A 17254-nucleotide genomic window follows, 5' to 3' on the forward strand; every position below is an offset into this window, starting at 1 on the left:
GCAGCTGCACAGAATAAATTAATGTGTTTTTTTTTGTTGCTTAAAAGAGCCCATTTGATTTTCAGATAGCACATAAGGAAATTATCACAGCACTTGCTGGTGGGTGTAAATAAATTGGATTATTTGGTCATTTGATTTCCTGCATTATTTATAGATGTCAACACTGCTATACAATAAAAGGGAGAGAGATTCTGTGTAGTCCTGGAGTTCAGAGGCAAAATAAAGTGGGCCGCAACAAATAGCGTTCGCTTGTTTAACTCAGAGATATGAATGCTTGTCTCGCATCGCCTCGAGCAATAACAGTTCTCATCATGAGTCATTTTCATATTTGTAATAATGAAGTGGGAACGTCTGACTCTTGTTTCTGCTCAAGATACAGGCTTTATGTATTTATTGCACGGTGGTCAATCCAGGCAGGTGTGTGTGTGACTAGAGTGAGAAGAATGTGTGTAACGTTCATTAACCCTTTACTCGTCTTCTCAGACTGACTTCGTAATAATTTTCAAAAACTGGTCGGTAGAATTGTCCATTTATGGTGAAATTAACATGGCATGCATTTGATCATGATGATAAACTGTTGTCAGTAATATAAATTGTGTTTTTGTTTCTATATTTGTAGACTTTTTAAGGGAAAATATCACTTAAAAGGTCTAAGAATATATAACAATGTAACTACAGAGATAAATCTGCTGTAATATAGGATTCAAAAAGCCAAATTTAAACATTAATAGTTTTGGAAATTGACGAACGTCACTCTTATCACTGAAGGTAGACCTGCGAAGCCAGCGATGGCTCATAGAAATCTACAAACAAATTATAATTGTTTGTCTTTAAAACATGTTGTGTCTTCATGTTACATGTCAAATGTTTATTGCTCTTCATCATAAAAGAGCTGTGTGACCAGAACATGTTTTTTACTTTATTAAAATGGAGAAAGATGAATGCAGATTGTTAAAAGTCTACTTTCACTCTAACCTGACTTTACTGTGGTTTGGTGGAGATGCTTGTTTGCCATTATAGGAGATCTCAACTATTTGGTGGACAAAACAATATTATTGGATTTTTCATTACCCAAAGGAACAGTTTAATGCAAAAAAATATAATAAATCCATTGTTTTTTCTGTGTCGGACCATTATATCTCTAAATGGATGTCATGGTCTGAGGTGTGGGGACAAAGAGAATAGACGCTGGACAATAATTTGCTTCAGAAGAAATCACTTCCCAAAAGAAAACACTTCATCCCTAAGAGGTTGCCACGCTCTTGCCAAATAAGCACTTACTGCACTTGAAGAGATAAATGACACGAAATCACAGCCAAACTATTATAAAACAAATCCTTTCCATCAATCACAATCACGTGGATTTTCTCTAGTTCACTCACACCATTGCTCGGCTTTTTTTTAGGAAAGATTTATACTTCGATATAAACAAATTTATGACGGAGGGAAAAGTGATGCATATGCAATGCTTTCCTTAAACTGACACCGTAGTTCTTACTGCATGCACACGTTAAACAACGTACAGCTTCAGATGCATCTAATCTGTCAGTGAGATCAGATAACGATCAACAAGATGACTGATCTGGAATGTCTTGTTATTTTTCTCCTCAGGTGATCCAGACCATCAGCGCGGTCGATAAGGATGAACCTCTGAGCGGCCACCGCTTTTATTTCGCCCTCGCCGCACCTGTCGCCGGCAACCTCAACTTCACCCTGCGTGATAACAAAGGTGTGACAACTGTCTGTTATTACAACAAAATATGTACCTGGTGTTACTGTTACTCTGTGATTATCTGGGATCTGAATGGAGACATTTTGCAGAAACATTCCAGGGAATCTGTAAAAGTTAGAGAAAGCATTGAGTTCAATATCACCACAAAAAAAAGACCACAGGAGAAAATAATTATATTTTCTCTGGCCTGTTGTTGGCAGGTAATGTTAGTTGGTTTATTTGAAGCAATAGTATCAAGCTTCAGTAGTCTTAGTCTTAGTTTTTTTCAAAATAAAAGTCTTTTGAGTGGACTTTTGAATTAATTTAGCAGAAACTGAGGTCTGTGGATTTTACTTACATTGAAGCCTCGATCTGTTGCGGTCAGTATGTACAGGAGGAAGAAAGAAGAAGAAATGTATTGATAAAAACTACTGGAAAAAAGGGATATGATTATCAAAAATAGGCCATAAGCCTCGGTTATACTTTATGCAAGGGTAGTCCGTCATGAGCTGACATGCAAAACGTTTGGATCTGTTATTTTTCATGCAGGTTTCTCCTCTTATCGGCAAACCAACATTCTCAAAGCTCCTCAAAGTTCTCGATTTCTTCTGTAGTTACAAAATGTCGGCTATGCACGGACAGGCAAAAAAAACACCACATGAAACCCCGATGAAGGGCTGTGTCCGATGGTGGTACGATGGTGAAACGGGGATTAAACTGTATTTATTTCCTGGTCTTAAAGAGCTGGCGAAACCTTGGAGTCAGTCGCTAATTAAAAAATTATACCACACGTCCACAACCTTGTCAAAGCCCCACATCTCAGATCAGCCTTGTTGCATTCAGCTGCTCAATCAAAGGCTCCCTTGAGAAAAATTGCCAGTGGCCTTCGGAGTCTGTAAAGGGTGTTGGTCAAGTTAGGTACGGTCTATTTGCTGCTTACTTCCTTCGAATTGAGCCTGGCAGCAATGCAATTGACACTTTGGCCATTGCTCACTATATCTGCCCCCGAATCTGGACAGAATCTACTCTGCAATCTGACTCGGGAGAAGAAGTACAGAGTAACCGGTGCCCCCCGGCGTGCCTAGCCGTGCCAAATGAAACCATAATTCTGACATGACAATGCCCTCGCTGCCCTTTTTCTGTAATTGTTCATCAAAACTGAATGCAAAAACAAACTTTCTGCAGTAACTGGAGCACATCTGAGACTTGTGCTACAAGGCACGACAGCAGGATCTCCGTGTACTAGATCACAGAATAGCTCCAACCTTTAACACACAGGCTGGACTCGGCCTTTGTAGCATAATGATGATTCGCTCACCACCTACACACAAGGCAGTGGGTGAAAGAAAATGAGCTCCCCGTGAAGGGACACTTTGCATATAGCTTTAAAAGCACGTAGGAAACCCCACTGCTGTATGCTTTATGCTAAACACTCTTTGAGGTAAAAGTTTTGGGTTTCATTTGTGCTCCTGTTACATTTCAGAGGTAGCAGCAGCAGCCAGGTTGTGTCACCAATATGTTGGTTATGTGCATGTATGATTCTCTTCTTTGGACGGAGCCAAGTGAGCTGTGGCCCAGCTGTTTGCCGTCTTTAAGCTAAGCTAAGCTAACCTGCTACTGGCTGTAGCTTCACAATGATCAAATATGAGCTCTCTGTGCGCATGTGGTGTCAATCGTTGCATCTTTGCAAGTACACCAAATGATCAAAGTACTAAAAAGGATTAGTTAAATCCGCTGCACTTTTGAATGCAATACTTTTACTTGTAACAGTATTTCTACACTGTGGTACTACTACTTTTATATCTGCATACTTACACCACTGTTCCCCACTCATATAATTGTAACACACAGTACTTTTACCCTGCATCTTAATGCTTTAACATCTGATATTAGATAATAGACACAACCAAGACTTTATATTCATTTTATTTTTAGCCCCTCACTGTTGTTACCAACCATCTTTGTGTTTTCTTCAACGATGACAACATTTACAAGAGAACCCATCTCTGGATTAATTTCTACCTTGTTCTTAAACTCAAAGAGCAATCTGAATATCGCTGAACACCGACTAACAAAGGAGTTGTCCTTCAAGGCTAAATCTACATTTCAAGTGTGACTGCTCAATTTGAAATTGCATTTCAATCTATTGAAGTACTTGTCATGACTTGCTGCTGTAATGGCATATTGTTCTCCTCTGGCTGCCTCTTTCGCGCTCATACGCTGAGATTTCATCTAAAATGTTGTTACCATCAAACCAAAGCCGTTATTAGCCAACAGGTGGTCAGAACCAGGGAGAGACGCCACAGTGTGTCATATAATGAATTGTGTTAATGACACCATCTGTTGGCGTTCCTGTTTTTATACTGTAAAATCATTTCAAACTGCACCGGAGCACAGCAATCATTACAGGATAGACGTTAAAGCTCCTGCTAGTCATTTGCATGCAGCCCATTGTTAATTTGATGCCAATAAACTTAGCAAATAACACATCAAACACAGCTTTCAGGTAAAACATTTCTTTCACAAGTCTGACCAATGTGTTGGTCTTCCTCTACTTTGCAGACAACACAGCCTCCATACTGACGAAGCGCGGCGGCTTCAGGAGGCGGGAGCAGCCCATGTATCGGCTGCCGGTGCTGATCGTGGACAGCGGAAGTCCCGCCCTGAGCAGCACCAACACGCTTTCTGTGCGCGTGTGTGACTGTGACTCTGACGGCGTGGCCCTGTCCTGCGGAGCCGTGGCCTACACCGCGACCGGCCTGAGCACCGGCGCCCTCGTGGCTATTTTAGGCTGCATCATCACGCTTCTGGGTAAGATCCATACGACCCCGTCAGAGGTAGCAACGACTTGTGTTGTTTTTTATGGAGCTGAAGAGGTTGTTACAGAGCTGAAGAGTGATCTTTATTGTAGAGGTGATCTTTTTTGCAGCTTTGGCCACTAACTACTACAATCAGATATGAAGACATATGAAAACAATTGTATTGTAGTTGCTCACCAAAATTGCTCAAAACTTGTCTCATCATGGTGTTGCTTATATCACCAGGCAGTGGACAAAGTATTATATATTATAATGATATGTATAGATATATAATGTATTATATTATACCACAATGTAATACTTTTATATTATTGATAATTAATGAATCTTACTGATGCTTTAGCATTTTGCTGTTCTGTTTGGTTGAGTACAATGCTGTAGTAATTGTTCTTCGTTACATTCATGTACTTTCCTCAGAACTCAGTTATTAAGTAATAGGAAAACCATACGTTCTGTTTGTTGCCAAGTCGATTAGCCTAACAGCTAATATGACAGACGGCACGCAAAAGCAAATCGCTGAATGCCAGAAAGCAGCAGCAGAAAGCACCACATACACATTGTTATGCATATGAAATATGACCAGCAGCAGCAGAGATGGCAGAAAGTGTTTGCATCAGAGTTATAGATAGGAAGCAAATGGACTTCACAGAAGCAGCATCACATCAGGGACTGTGCAAAAAAATGATTGGGGAGAAGCGGCTGAATCTTTGATTTGATTTCTTTTGAAAGTAAGTAGCCCCCCGGTCTTACTAATATGTATTTGGACCTTCCCCTTGATTTAAAATTTAAAAAACAAAACAAAATCAAAACAAACAAGCAATACCCTCCATCCCGATATCTTAGGTAGAAGGGTATATTAATGACATAACAAAATGGTGGATGTTTAAACATTTTTAGCCATTCACTATTTTGGATTATTGTAAAATATAACAAATTATGAATACAATCAAATGATGTTGCAATACATCTCACATGGGAGGAATGAATCTGGGAGTCCGACTCTCGGCCTTCTCTGACCCCTCACTCACTCTAATGTTTGTACAGACTTTTATCCAATCAAAAGAGTGGGCAGGTCATTAATATCTCATTTTGTCTTATAACTCTTTCGTTGCGTGCCTGAAGTAGCTCGCAGGCTTTGCTGCAGCGGGAATATATTTAAATCGACAAATCTTTGCGGTTCACATTTGAGTTCAGACTCGGTAAGTGGCGGTAATGCTAGATACGCACTGCGCTACAAGCCCCTGCTTACCTCCGTCTTTACAACCCATCCAGACCTCTCTTTGCCATCCTGCATTCTGCAGGCGGTTAAGTGTTGCGAGACGCTTCGCTAAAACAGAGTTGCGTCTTGAGTTCTTGCACATGTCATACCTGGAGGGAGATTTCCTCCCCTCACATTTCCTCTGGTAAATACATGTGACCCGGGTCAGCCGGCTCTGAGCAGCAGCCTGGGTGTTTACAAGTAAAACACCACTGAGATGTTGCCAACAGGATCAATTGAGCAGGCTCGGTGAACTAGATGATTGGTATTTTTAGTGTTTAGTCGGACCCAGAAGATTATAAAATATATTCTGTGGGTCTGATGGACTTTGTGCTCTGCCAAGGATTTAACTGTGATCATATTTAAGATATTTAATTATGTTTATCCAACCCTCGAGGAATGTAAGAGATTTTTTTCTCCAAAAGACGCATTAGCTGTGTTGGCATTAATCTAAAAAAAATTGTATTTTATCGGAACACGTTCACTTGATTGGACACTTAAACATAAGGGTCCTGTAAGTATGTATACTTTATGTTTCAGTCTCCAGCAGCTTTTTATTAAAAACCTTCTATTGCCAGTTATGAAGCCGTGCCATTTATGTGACAGCGCTCCTCCTGCGCTCGAGCACACTACACGGGAAAAAAATAAGTGTAATTTCATTGTGAGAAAGCAGAGCCTGAAGGCAGCAGCCTGAGTCAGTGATGAGATTTTAGATCATTTCCCCTCCGAAAAAGAGCTCTCGTGGTTCTTTCCTCCAGATGCGTTTCAGTGTCTTTTATAAACTTAATTATCGTGTTTCATGGAGGTCATGGAGAGAAGTATTGTATGGAATACTGCATCAGGGACAGACGCTATACCCTGTATCTGTTTCCTGGTGCAACACCAATTCATTAGTAAAGCCACTTGTGAATGATAATTCATTACCATAACCGAGCCGTCGTCTCCATTATTGCTCATAAAATCCTCCGGCAGTTTACCGCTGAGGTGATCTTCATTGAAAGATGAGAAGCATCTAAACAGCACATACAATAACTGAAAGGACTTCTTTGATGATCAACTTTGCTTTTCATTCCAGTCGCCTTGAAGTTCGTCTGCCTTTCATTGCCACGGAGAACACTCCTCTTGATAAATGAAAACTTCAAAAGAGCAACAGGGGGAAATATGTGGCGGTGCAACCCTGAACCCGGCATGGCTAATGAAAGCTGGCTCTATTCGGCACGGCATGGCCCCAGGCCACGGGCTTAGAACTAATGGCCTCCAGTTTAATATACCTCCAAGTCGCCCCGCCTGTGTGTTTGTGTGCGTGTCCTCAGCTGTCCCCATCAGTCTGTTTTGCTCAATTGGATCAGCCTCTTTCCTTCTTTTCTCTGTTTGCTCTGTGTGCATACCCCCCTCCCTCCCCCCCTCCCTGTTATTAGCAGCCCACGTGTGATCCTTGTATTATCATCTTCCTTGATGCCCTTCCATCAAGACCTCTTTCAATCTGCGGGTAGCAATCGCGACCGTGATTGCGTGTGATTGTGTCGTTTTGGACGCGAGCCGGAATGAGACCCCCGAACTGCTGCCGTCCTCAGATGCTCTCGAGTAACGGCGGTTATCACATCGGTTGTTTAAGGGAAAGTAGGAATACCTCAGTGTAAACATACGTTGTAATACTGCCAGTAAAAGTCATGCATTTAAATGCTTACTTGATTAAGTAAAAGTACAAAACGTATTAGCATTGACAATTAAAGTCACTTCAGAAAAATATATACTAAATTTGAATTAGTACTTCATTAATAATACCTCTTAAAGGTTGATAAAGGTGGAGCTGATTTCAACTACTTAAAATACTGCTGGTTAGCTTAACTTATAATACTATATCATAAATGATTAGTTGAGTTCTATTTGTATTAATGACGTAATTAAAGCTGTCAAATACATGTAGTGAATTTAAAAGTACAAAGTAGGAGTAGAAAGAAGCACATAAAGGACATTCTCACCAAAAGTACAAGTACCTGCAAGTACTTCAGTAACCACTCTTCAATCGGCTCTTTCTCTTCCTCCACCACACACTCCCACCTGTCATCAGTCTAATAACCACAATGCAACGCTGCGAGTGGAGGGCTCTCCAGAGCGCCACTCCTCCTCTCCTGGTCTCAGGGTTTGAGGAGATTCGATCCCAGCGGTTCACACAGAGTGTGCAGTTCCCACCTGCCCGGCTTTAAACCACACAGAGCCGCGTGCACACTGGTTTGGCTCTAACACACTCATAAGCTAAGTGGTCATTAATCATCGCTTGATATTTTTAGATTTAATTACAGAGCTTGTCCTCTACTCTTTGCAGTAAAATGCCTGAAAATGTCTGGGTCCAAGTAGGATTTTTTGATGTTTTTTTTTATTTTATTTTTTTTAGAAATGTCATTTCAAATCTTTTTTAATGACACAGTCATTTTGGGATGATGCACCCAAACGACTGAGACAATCGTTATCCTGGTAAGATCCAGTGGCTTTTTTTTCTTCCCCCAATGCATGTCTGGTATGGCTCAATCCTCCAGAGGCCCAATTAGGACATTACATGATGGCACTCTAAATCTCCAGACAGTTATTTCTGTCTGAGTATTGCTTATCAGTACGATTCTATAAATCTTCATGTCTATACAACTGCCTCTCATTTTACTGCCCGTGTCCCGTGTTTGCCCCTCCATCTGTGCTTCTATTTATGAGTCTGCATTCAGACTCATTTATTTTCCCAGATCTGAACTTTGAGCTCCACTGTGCACGTTGTAACCTTACGGATTTATGTGTTCCGACTGTGCAATTATTTGCCGTCACACTGGTTGTTGACGTGCTAAAAATAAAAGGAAGAATGTGAAATCTTTTTTAAGCAAGTCAATTAAGAGCAGATTTGTCTTCCTAATGACATCCTGGCAGAAGCTAAAAAAGACCTCTTGTAATGCTAACAGCTTGCAGAAGGATGCATAGAACAAAAATAAAAACGGGGAAAAAAGAATCCGGACGGATACGCAAGTGTGACAGATAACATCAGCAACAACAAAGAAGCCATAAAAGCTGTTTGAATCATGCAGCAAACATACAGCGGCGCTGATAAAGAAGCCAATAACATGGAGGATTTGTGTTTGCAGGTTGTGATTGTTTCTCTGCCCTTCATCGCGTTGTGCTGCAGAATGCAGTTTGTTGCAGAAGAGTGATATCTGTCACGTTGATGAGAACGCATGAGACCTCGGTCTAGACACCTCTGTTTTCTAGCCGACTCTCCACCGTGCTCCTTATTGTTTCTGGTAGTTATGCATTATATGTCAGTAAGTCAGTAACTAGTAGTAAAGTAATGCCTGTTGCAGCTATCTTCATAATCAATTCTTTATTTCAGTCATTTATTTTGGAAAAAACAAACATTTACTGGTTCCAGCTTCTCATGTGACGGTTTTCTGCCTTTCTCTGTCACTGTAAAGTGAACATCTTTAAGTTTGGAACTGTTTTGCAAATTTTTGTATAAACATCAATTAATCAATTAATTGAGAAAACTATCTGCAGATCAATTGATAATAATCAATAATGATGTACGCAGTACATTCTTCACTATGTTCAGACATTTTATAGAACAAACAATTCATTGAGAAATTGAGAAAATAAGACTAAACAATAATGAAAATAATCACCCATTAGTTCAAATGTTTTAGAACAATTAAAATCATTAAGTTGCTTGTAATGTAACTTATATGTATTTACCTTATTGTTGTAGAAGTAGGACAGTAGTTGAGAAAAGACTGCTTTGGATCTTCATAGATAGGCGCCAAGATTGCAGATTCATCCTATGTATTATATATACCATGATCTGTAGGTGAAAAATATTCTGTCTGGCTTTGTGAGTAACTTGGCCATGAAAAACACCCCATGCTGGTTTTACATGTACATGGGATACTGAACAGCTGGTTCATTAATCTCCCATCAAATCAAGCTGGTAATCAGAAGCTAAACTGCAGCAGTGATCTGTCCAATCACATTAAGACTTATGAATGACCTCACAGAGGTACGGTTCTTTTTAAATAATAAGCAGTTGACAAATGATGTATATTGATGGTTTGATTTGGAATACTTTACAGCAGCGATTTAGCCGAGGGAGTTTCATTTATTTGGTTATTGAGGGAAACACCTGTTCAACCCACTGTGTGCGTTAAAGCGTTAACGTGTCCACTGGAACGCTAACTAAGTGAGCAACAGTGAACATTTTAATTAGAAAAAAAAAAGAACTTCAGAAGAGTTTGTTGAGAATGAAAAGACAGACAGTGAAAACCTGTGTTTCTTCATGACTGTGCATGTGGTTTGAGCCCATTTGATTGACAGTCAAATGCCATGACATCATTGTGTACCAACTGAGTCCCGCCCCTTTCAAACTAGTTAGAAGAGCTCAGAGAAAAAAACACAAACACAGAAATATCTCATGACCAAAACTGTCATTCACGTCGGATTTCTTCGTAAAGCAATAACCGAGAAAACAGCTTTTCGGGGCCTTTAATATTTTGTTTTTGACACACGAAAAAAAAATTGAATGACACTACTACAAACATGATCTTCCTAGCTGACAGCTTCTGATTGATACCTCTCTTAGAAAGTGCACTGCGGCACAGAGACACAAAATGAATGAATAATCAGTCCCAGCTTCACCTGAATCACAGAGCACACGGAGAGACAAGATGCTCTAATGAGAAAGTGCATTCAATGATGCATGCTGGTAAGAAAAGGGCAGCGCAGAAAACTCACCTTGTTCAGTATCGATTGTGCCGAGTAGATTATTTAAACAATTCAATTTCAGCAAAAAGCCTTTGTAACTCTGAATTGATCTCCTTTGCTTTGTTTTTTTTCTTTGTAATGTAGTGTACATCGTCAGTAAACGTGTTATGACGGGTCGTATCTTATGTGTGTGTGTGTGTGTGTGTGTGTGTGTGTGTGTGTGTGTGTGTGTGTGTGTGTTTGCTCCACTGGGCTGGAAATCATTTCTTATAGGACCCTTGGTACCTGACACAGTCTCACTATTTGTATGCCCGGCCATCCACCTGCTCATCCTAGTAGGATGTGATTGGACGTTGGCCCGTTTCCAGTCTGTGAAGCATCAAGGCTGCCTTCTAGGCATTAAACCCCAAAGAGCTTTGCTGGAAAGCACTGAGAATATTCCATTTCAATGTGCCACTTTGTAATTCACTTTGGAGAAGCCCCCGCTGAATCGAATAGAATTTAGAATGACTCGAGTTCCTGAAATTAAGGGAAACAATCTTCATCAGAAAAGTGTGGCGTCCTGTCTTAAAGTGTCATGGATATTAGTAGTGGTGGACTGGAGGAACCTTTTCTAAAAGAGCCTTCCCATTCATCTCCTGCAGCCCGTCCTTATGACACTTTCCTCCCTTCCATCCCTTATTAGAGGGCGTGAAGTGGCGTTTGAATGCGCTTCCCGGGCCTCTTGCTCGGCTGCCTGCAGTGGCTCGACGTCGAGGAGGAAAAGAAATATGGGCCCGCGGAGTGATATTTCACTGGCACCAGCTTGACATTGATGGATAGAGGATCATTAGACATTTGCCAGTTTGCTTGGGCGTGGAGTTATTTTCAGCAATAATGTATGGCAGAGGGAACAGGATGGAGGAGGGCTCCTGGTGAGAGCTCAGGAGGACGGCCATTGCAGTTTGGTGGAGTTTTGCACAAGTCTTGAAGCAAAATGTAGGTGGTGGAAACCACAGAGGGGCACAATAAATTACATTGCAGGTTGAGTTTTGTAAACTATAATTGGATTCATAGTGCAGTGGTTTTCCAAACCATTTGAGTCAGACGTTCCCCCACAGCCCTACGAGATGAACTCAAACGCCCCTTCATTGACACCACTGGCATGTGTCAAATATGTTCATTTGAATTGATTTTAAACGCGGTTTTATTTAACCCTGACACACAAATGGAGGAATATTAGCCTGCAATCATATTTCTCTACAATTTAACTGTCATTTCTTTAGTGGTTGGAGACTGAAACCGGATGTTTCAAGCATGTATTTGTTACTTTTAAGGAATCATTTTTAACCATTTACTTTTTTCAATTTCCACAGTTTATCCAATACTTTGGCCTTTATTTCACCTATTTCACCATTACTTTTTACATATATAAATACATAATACCTTCACCAGCGTTTGGAATCTGTCAGACCGTATTCAGCTCTGTAAATGACACATTTCCCTGCGTCCTTTCAGCTGGCTGGCACAAAAAGAAACATGCATGTTGCCAGTTAATATTGACTCCGACATCTCTTCTCTCTGCAGTGATGGTTCTGCTAATTGTGACGATGCGTCGGCGGAAGAAGGAGCCTCTGATTCTGGAGGAGGAGAGGGACATACGAGAGAACATCGTCCGCTACGACGACGAGGGCGGCGGGGAGGAGGACACGGAGGCCTTCGACATGGTGACCCTCCGCAACCTCAACGTCATCAGGGACCCCAACGTCAGGCGAGACGTCACGCCCGACACGCCCACCTTCTTTCACTACTCGGCAACTACTCGTCCGTCCTATAAATCCCTGCCGGACAACGTCGTGTTCCGAGAGTTCATTTGGGAGCGCCTTAAGGATGCTGACGTGGACCCGTCGGCGCCCCCGTACGACTCTCTGCAGACATATGCTTTCGAAGGCAGCGGCTCCGTCGCGGAGTCACTAAGCTCTTTGGAGTCGCTAAGTACAGACTCAGATCAGAACTATGACTATCTCAGCAACTGGGGACCACGCTTCAAAAAGCTGGCCGACCTGTACGGCACCAGCGACGGGACCAGCGTCTTCTCATAGCCCCTAAATGTCTCTCTCTCTCTCTCTCTCTTTAACATTTCTCGGACTTCAAAAAAAACGCAGAAAACAAAAAAAACGAGTAATTTATTGTCAGAGGAAAATGATTTTGTCTGCCTTAGTGCACCGGAGGAAAGGTTCAAAGACAACAGAAGAGAGATTGAAAGGAAACACTTTGACTTCAAAGTGGGTTTTTTTTGGGGTTTGTTTACCTCCTCGTGTGGATTTTTCAAAAGCGTGCCGGGGTGAGTTTTGACACAGATTTCAAAAGTGACTTGACTTGAGGAGGAGACCTTGTGTGCTAAAAGACATTAAAGGTTTCAGATCTTGGGCTCCAGTCCAACCATTGACTGCAGAATGCATACATGTTGGAGTCGTTTTACGGGGAGGCACCTGTCCTTTCATTCCAGCGATGGGCCCGGGCCCAGCTCTCTTTGCTTTGATGCATTCCTTTGCTATCTTTGTGCTAAAAAAAAAAGAAAATGTCTCATGAAATGCTGCGTCCCCGGCGGCTAATCAGCAGTCACTTGCCTGTTCATGTGAAATTTGACAACAAAATTTCTGCGGGGTTTTATTTTTATTCTCCTTATTTTTGTTTGTGGTTGCGGATCAAGGTAAAAAGAGACGGTATTTTTGTTTTCATTAACATTTTTTCACATTATTCATGGCCTCATACCTCTCAACACTATATGAAAAGTTCAGCTGCTCTCATACGGCATAAACAAGTCGTTGATGTGCCGAGGAAGCGATGTGAAGACATGCCGTGCAAATAATAAAAAGAATGACACATCTTTGATGTCTCTACTGGGTGAAACAGGAAAGTATAATTTATCTTATTCGCCTAACAATACACTTTGCAGATGTTGCAATGTAGTGTTTGTCTAAGTCTGTTTTTTCTTCCGCCTTTCTATTGACGAGTCCAATGTATGATTTCTGAGCTATAAAATGTCAGGATTCGGTCGTTCTGCTTTTGTACGAGGTGGGTGGGGGTGTGGGGGGTGTGGGTGGGGGTCCTGGGATTGTCTGCTTCACCAGAAAGCTTTGTTGAAGGATCAGTCCGTGTTGTGCTTGGTGGCAAGATTCACGCCTCCTAGATTCTAGAAAAAAAGTATTTGTTTCTGAAGTGACATTAACTCGATGAAGTTTGTAATTAAATGAAATTTGCCTCTGTAGTTTGCAGATTTAAGCATATAATGTCATTCAGAAATGAAATCAATAATGTCCGTGGGTTGTTTGTTAAATGATGGCTAAAAGGACTCTGTATGATCATTTGTTTTTCCAGCTTAATTAATTGGGTGTCATGTACAACCGATATGTATTATTTATTTTGAAGAGGCAGAATTGTGCAAATGATGTTTTTATCCTTTTTGCTGAAAATAAAATTGACATTCAGTTCCTTAAAAAGACTACAGGGATTTATTTCAGTTTATCTGAGCAATGCATGTTTCAAAAATATTTTAAGTATCGGTTTATAAGTGTTTTATAGGGCAATGGATTTAATACATGTGTTAGATGTCGTGGACACACACACACACACACACACACACACACACACTGTGTTTCGGTAACATTGAATATAGAGGAGGTTTATTTTGTCCAGAGTGAGCTCGTGTCTGTAACTAATGCCAAGTAGCTGAAACATTTGCAACATGAAATGCATCACTTCTGTGTGCCAAAAGGTAGGAACATCAAATATAAAGTATAAAATTATCTTTTTTCATGAACTCAGCAAAAGAATGCAGGAAAAACATACAGTTATAGTCCACGCGTTGTCTCAGGGCACATATAGAGACAGAAAACCATCCATGCTCACATTCATGGGCAATGTAGAGACTCTGACCTGAGCTGCGTGTCTTTGGGAGGAACCTGGAGAACCCGGAGAGAACCCACGCTGCCACAGGGAGAACGTGCAAACTCCACACAGAAGGACCGCCCGGACCGGGGATTGAACCCGGGCCCCGAGGTAACAGCGCTAGCCACTACACCACTGAGCAGCCCTAGTTCATAGATCACAGCATTTCATAACAAATATAAATAAGCCAAAGTCTAGTATGTCAAAAAGTCACAGTATGGAGGTCATAAATATGCCATAAAAAGACATAGTATAGTATAGCATGAAAAAGTGATGTTTTTGTTTGTATATAGTGGGGTTAAAAGTATCATAGTGTCATAAAAGTAAAAAGAACTGCAGATTGAACGGATTGATGACCCACGACAATCTTGATTTAAGTTAAATAGTAGCCTACTTCTCAACAGCACTCGGAGGTTCACAAATACAACTGACAGTATTATTCACGGTGATGCAAGCGCCTGCAATGAACTTGTTATGCATCTTTGCTTGGTAAATATGGCGTCTCCTTACAGGTATTGACATAGTTTCCAAAGCTTTGAACCTGGCAAAAACAAAACATCAGAGATGTTTTAAATGTGAGTCAGGAGTGAGCAAGGTCACGGTGTGTGTACTCATTATGATGCAGTTCAGACAAAGCTGGAGTAAGACATGTGGGGAGGGTTCTTTGTTACTATTCACAGGTACCGGACATGCATCATTAAAAATAAAGGGTTCTTATGGAAACTCTTGTCTGATTTGTTAATCAGTCGAAGTTGCAATCATTGCACGTAAACACTTTCTAAGAGTGTAGAAAAGCATAAGAAAAGGTAAAACAATCACTACATTTTAATAATTTCATTTTAAGATTATGTTTCATTTGAGGGAAGAAACAACACCTTCTTCCTCATACAGATTAAAAAAGTTGAATTCATGAGCAATAAAACGCATCATTGCACTTTGCTGCTATGCCTCACTTGGTCTGGTATGAGCAGCAGCTCATGGTTGCTCATGTTAGTGTTGAGAAACATAACTACAATAGAGAATTCATAAAGTATGACAGTGAAAGTGATGCTGATAGTTCTCTCGAAAAGCCAATAGGATTTTTCCGTTGGATTTTGGATTGCAGAAAATATTTGCAGAAAATAGCAAACAAACATTTATGACACTTACATGTTTTGGTCTTCAAGATAATCGTCACAAATAAACAACTTTTTTGATTTTTGCAAAAAGCTAGCATTAGGCTATAAATAAAACGACACCCCGGTTGCATGACTCCAGTTCACTGCTAAGCTGAAGGCAGATAGAGTTCATCCTAAAGACTTTATATAGTGTCATTTGTGCCGCTTTTAAGACACGTAATAACTTCACATTTCATTTCACCAATAGTCTGGGGCTTTAACACGTGATGCCTTATAAATAATTCAAATCAAATAATAAAAATCAATTCTAGAACGAACGGCTAAAACGGCCGCAATCTCAGAGGAGCTTTGGATAAGCTTTCAAATGATTGAAAATTGAGATCAGAAAAAGTGACACGACAGTCGTCTACTGGGGAGATTACCAAGGTATGTTCGTCTCACTTTAAACATTTCATAATCTAAAATGTGTGTGTTAAAAGTGTTAATACTTTAGCATCTGAACAATAGCTTAGCATTTGGCATCATCCCATCAGTGGTTATTCAGCAACAGCTAAATAGTCTCACTTTAATGAAAACACATTGAAACTCAAATACGACACGATTATGTATCCTCCATTTCCTCCATGGGTTCTTAAAGAAAAATATTACTAGTAATAATACCAATACAGATGTTGGTGATATGATGGCAGGATGCAGCTGGTATACCACATGGAGCCCATGAGATAGAACCTGAACACAGACATGCACTGATAGCGGCCACGACAAGGTGATGATTTTGATTGACCGGCTGTCAATCAAAATCAGCAGAACGTGTGTCTTAAATAGCCGCTGCCTGGGGCCACTTATGAGCAATCAGGGACCCCCCCCCCCCCCGCTATCAGGAGCTCAATCTGGACTCCGGCTGATTACTCGTGTTGGCCTCGGCCCCGGAGGCCCCCGGGCAGCGACACACACTCCACTCCGTTCTTATCATAACCGTGCATCATCAACACATTGACCCTGACAAAGAGGTGTCCATTTTTACAGAAAGTCTCCAATTTCTCAAACTTCTTCTAAAATGTTTTTTTGCGTTAAACTTTAAGGAAAAGAAGATTATGATGTCTGTGCCAGTATACGATGCATTAACTCGCTTTTTTAATATGTAGGCAGTTTCATCGTGAGAGGAATTTGTCCACGTTATGAAGGTAAATTAATGTGTCATATAGGTATGTCTTTCTGTGGGGGTTTAAGACATTCAAATCAAGTATTAGATGCCCTCCTCTCTAGCACACTGAGTTGAAATACAACACGAACTCTAAGCCAACTGGGGACTAAGTCTTCGCATATTAATGCGTGCGGGTGAATATTTATTTCTGCGATTACCCAGCCTGAACCAAAACTCTAAAGAAAGTCTGCCTTTCGCTTTCTCGCTCTCACGCAGAACAAAAATTAAGATAAATAACGCGCTGGCCGTCTGATCCCGGGGTGCGTGTTGGCGGCAGAGAAACGGAGCCCCTGCACCGGCATCAGCCGGACGACTCCGCACTGGTCCTTTGAAAAAGAAAAAAGGAGGGAACGGGAGATCAAACGCCTTTGCAAGCGCCATGTTTTATTCTCTGTTTCTCTCTGCAGCGCTCACAGTTTGCCCGCCTTCAGCGAGAGAAATGTCAGACCTGAGGTTTGTGTACTCTATAGTTCCACACAAATT

General features: G+C 41.0%; 1 protein-coding gene across 1 annotated transcript in view; it reads left to right on the forward strand.

Moving 5' to 3' along the window:
- LOC306751033 (cadherin-7-like) overlaps positions 1 to 12600 on the forward strand; it is a gene marked incomplete at both ends in the record, with an annotated part of 93899 nt that extends 81299 nt beyond the window's left edge. The window contains 3 exons of the mRNA XM_079234544.1: positions 1612 to 1729; positions 4274 to 4522; positions 12086 to 12600. Of these exons, the coding sequence (XP_079090670.1) occupies positions 1612 to 1729; positions 4274 to 4522; positions 12086 to 12600 (882 nt within the window). The remainder of the gene's footprint in view (positions 1 to 1611; positions 1730 to 4273; positions 4523 to 12085) is intronic.
- Positions 12601 to 17254: the final 4654 nt, after the last annotated feature.

This window comes from Taurulus bubalis, assembly GCF_910589615.1.
Source record: "Taurulus bubalis genome assembly, chromosome: 18".
NCBI classification, from domain to species: domain Eukaryota; kingdom Metazoa; phylum Chordata; class Actinopteri; order Perciformes; family Cottidae; genus Taurulus; species Taurulus bubalis.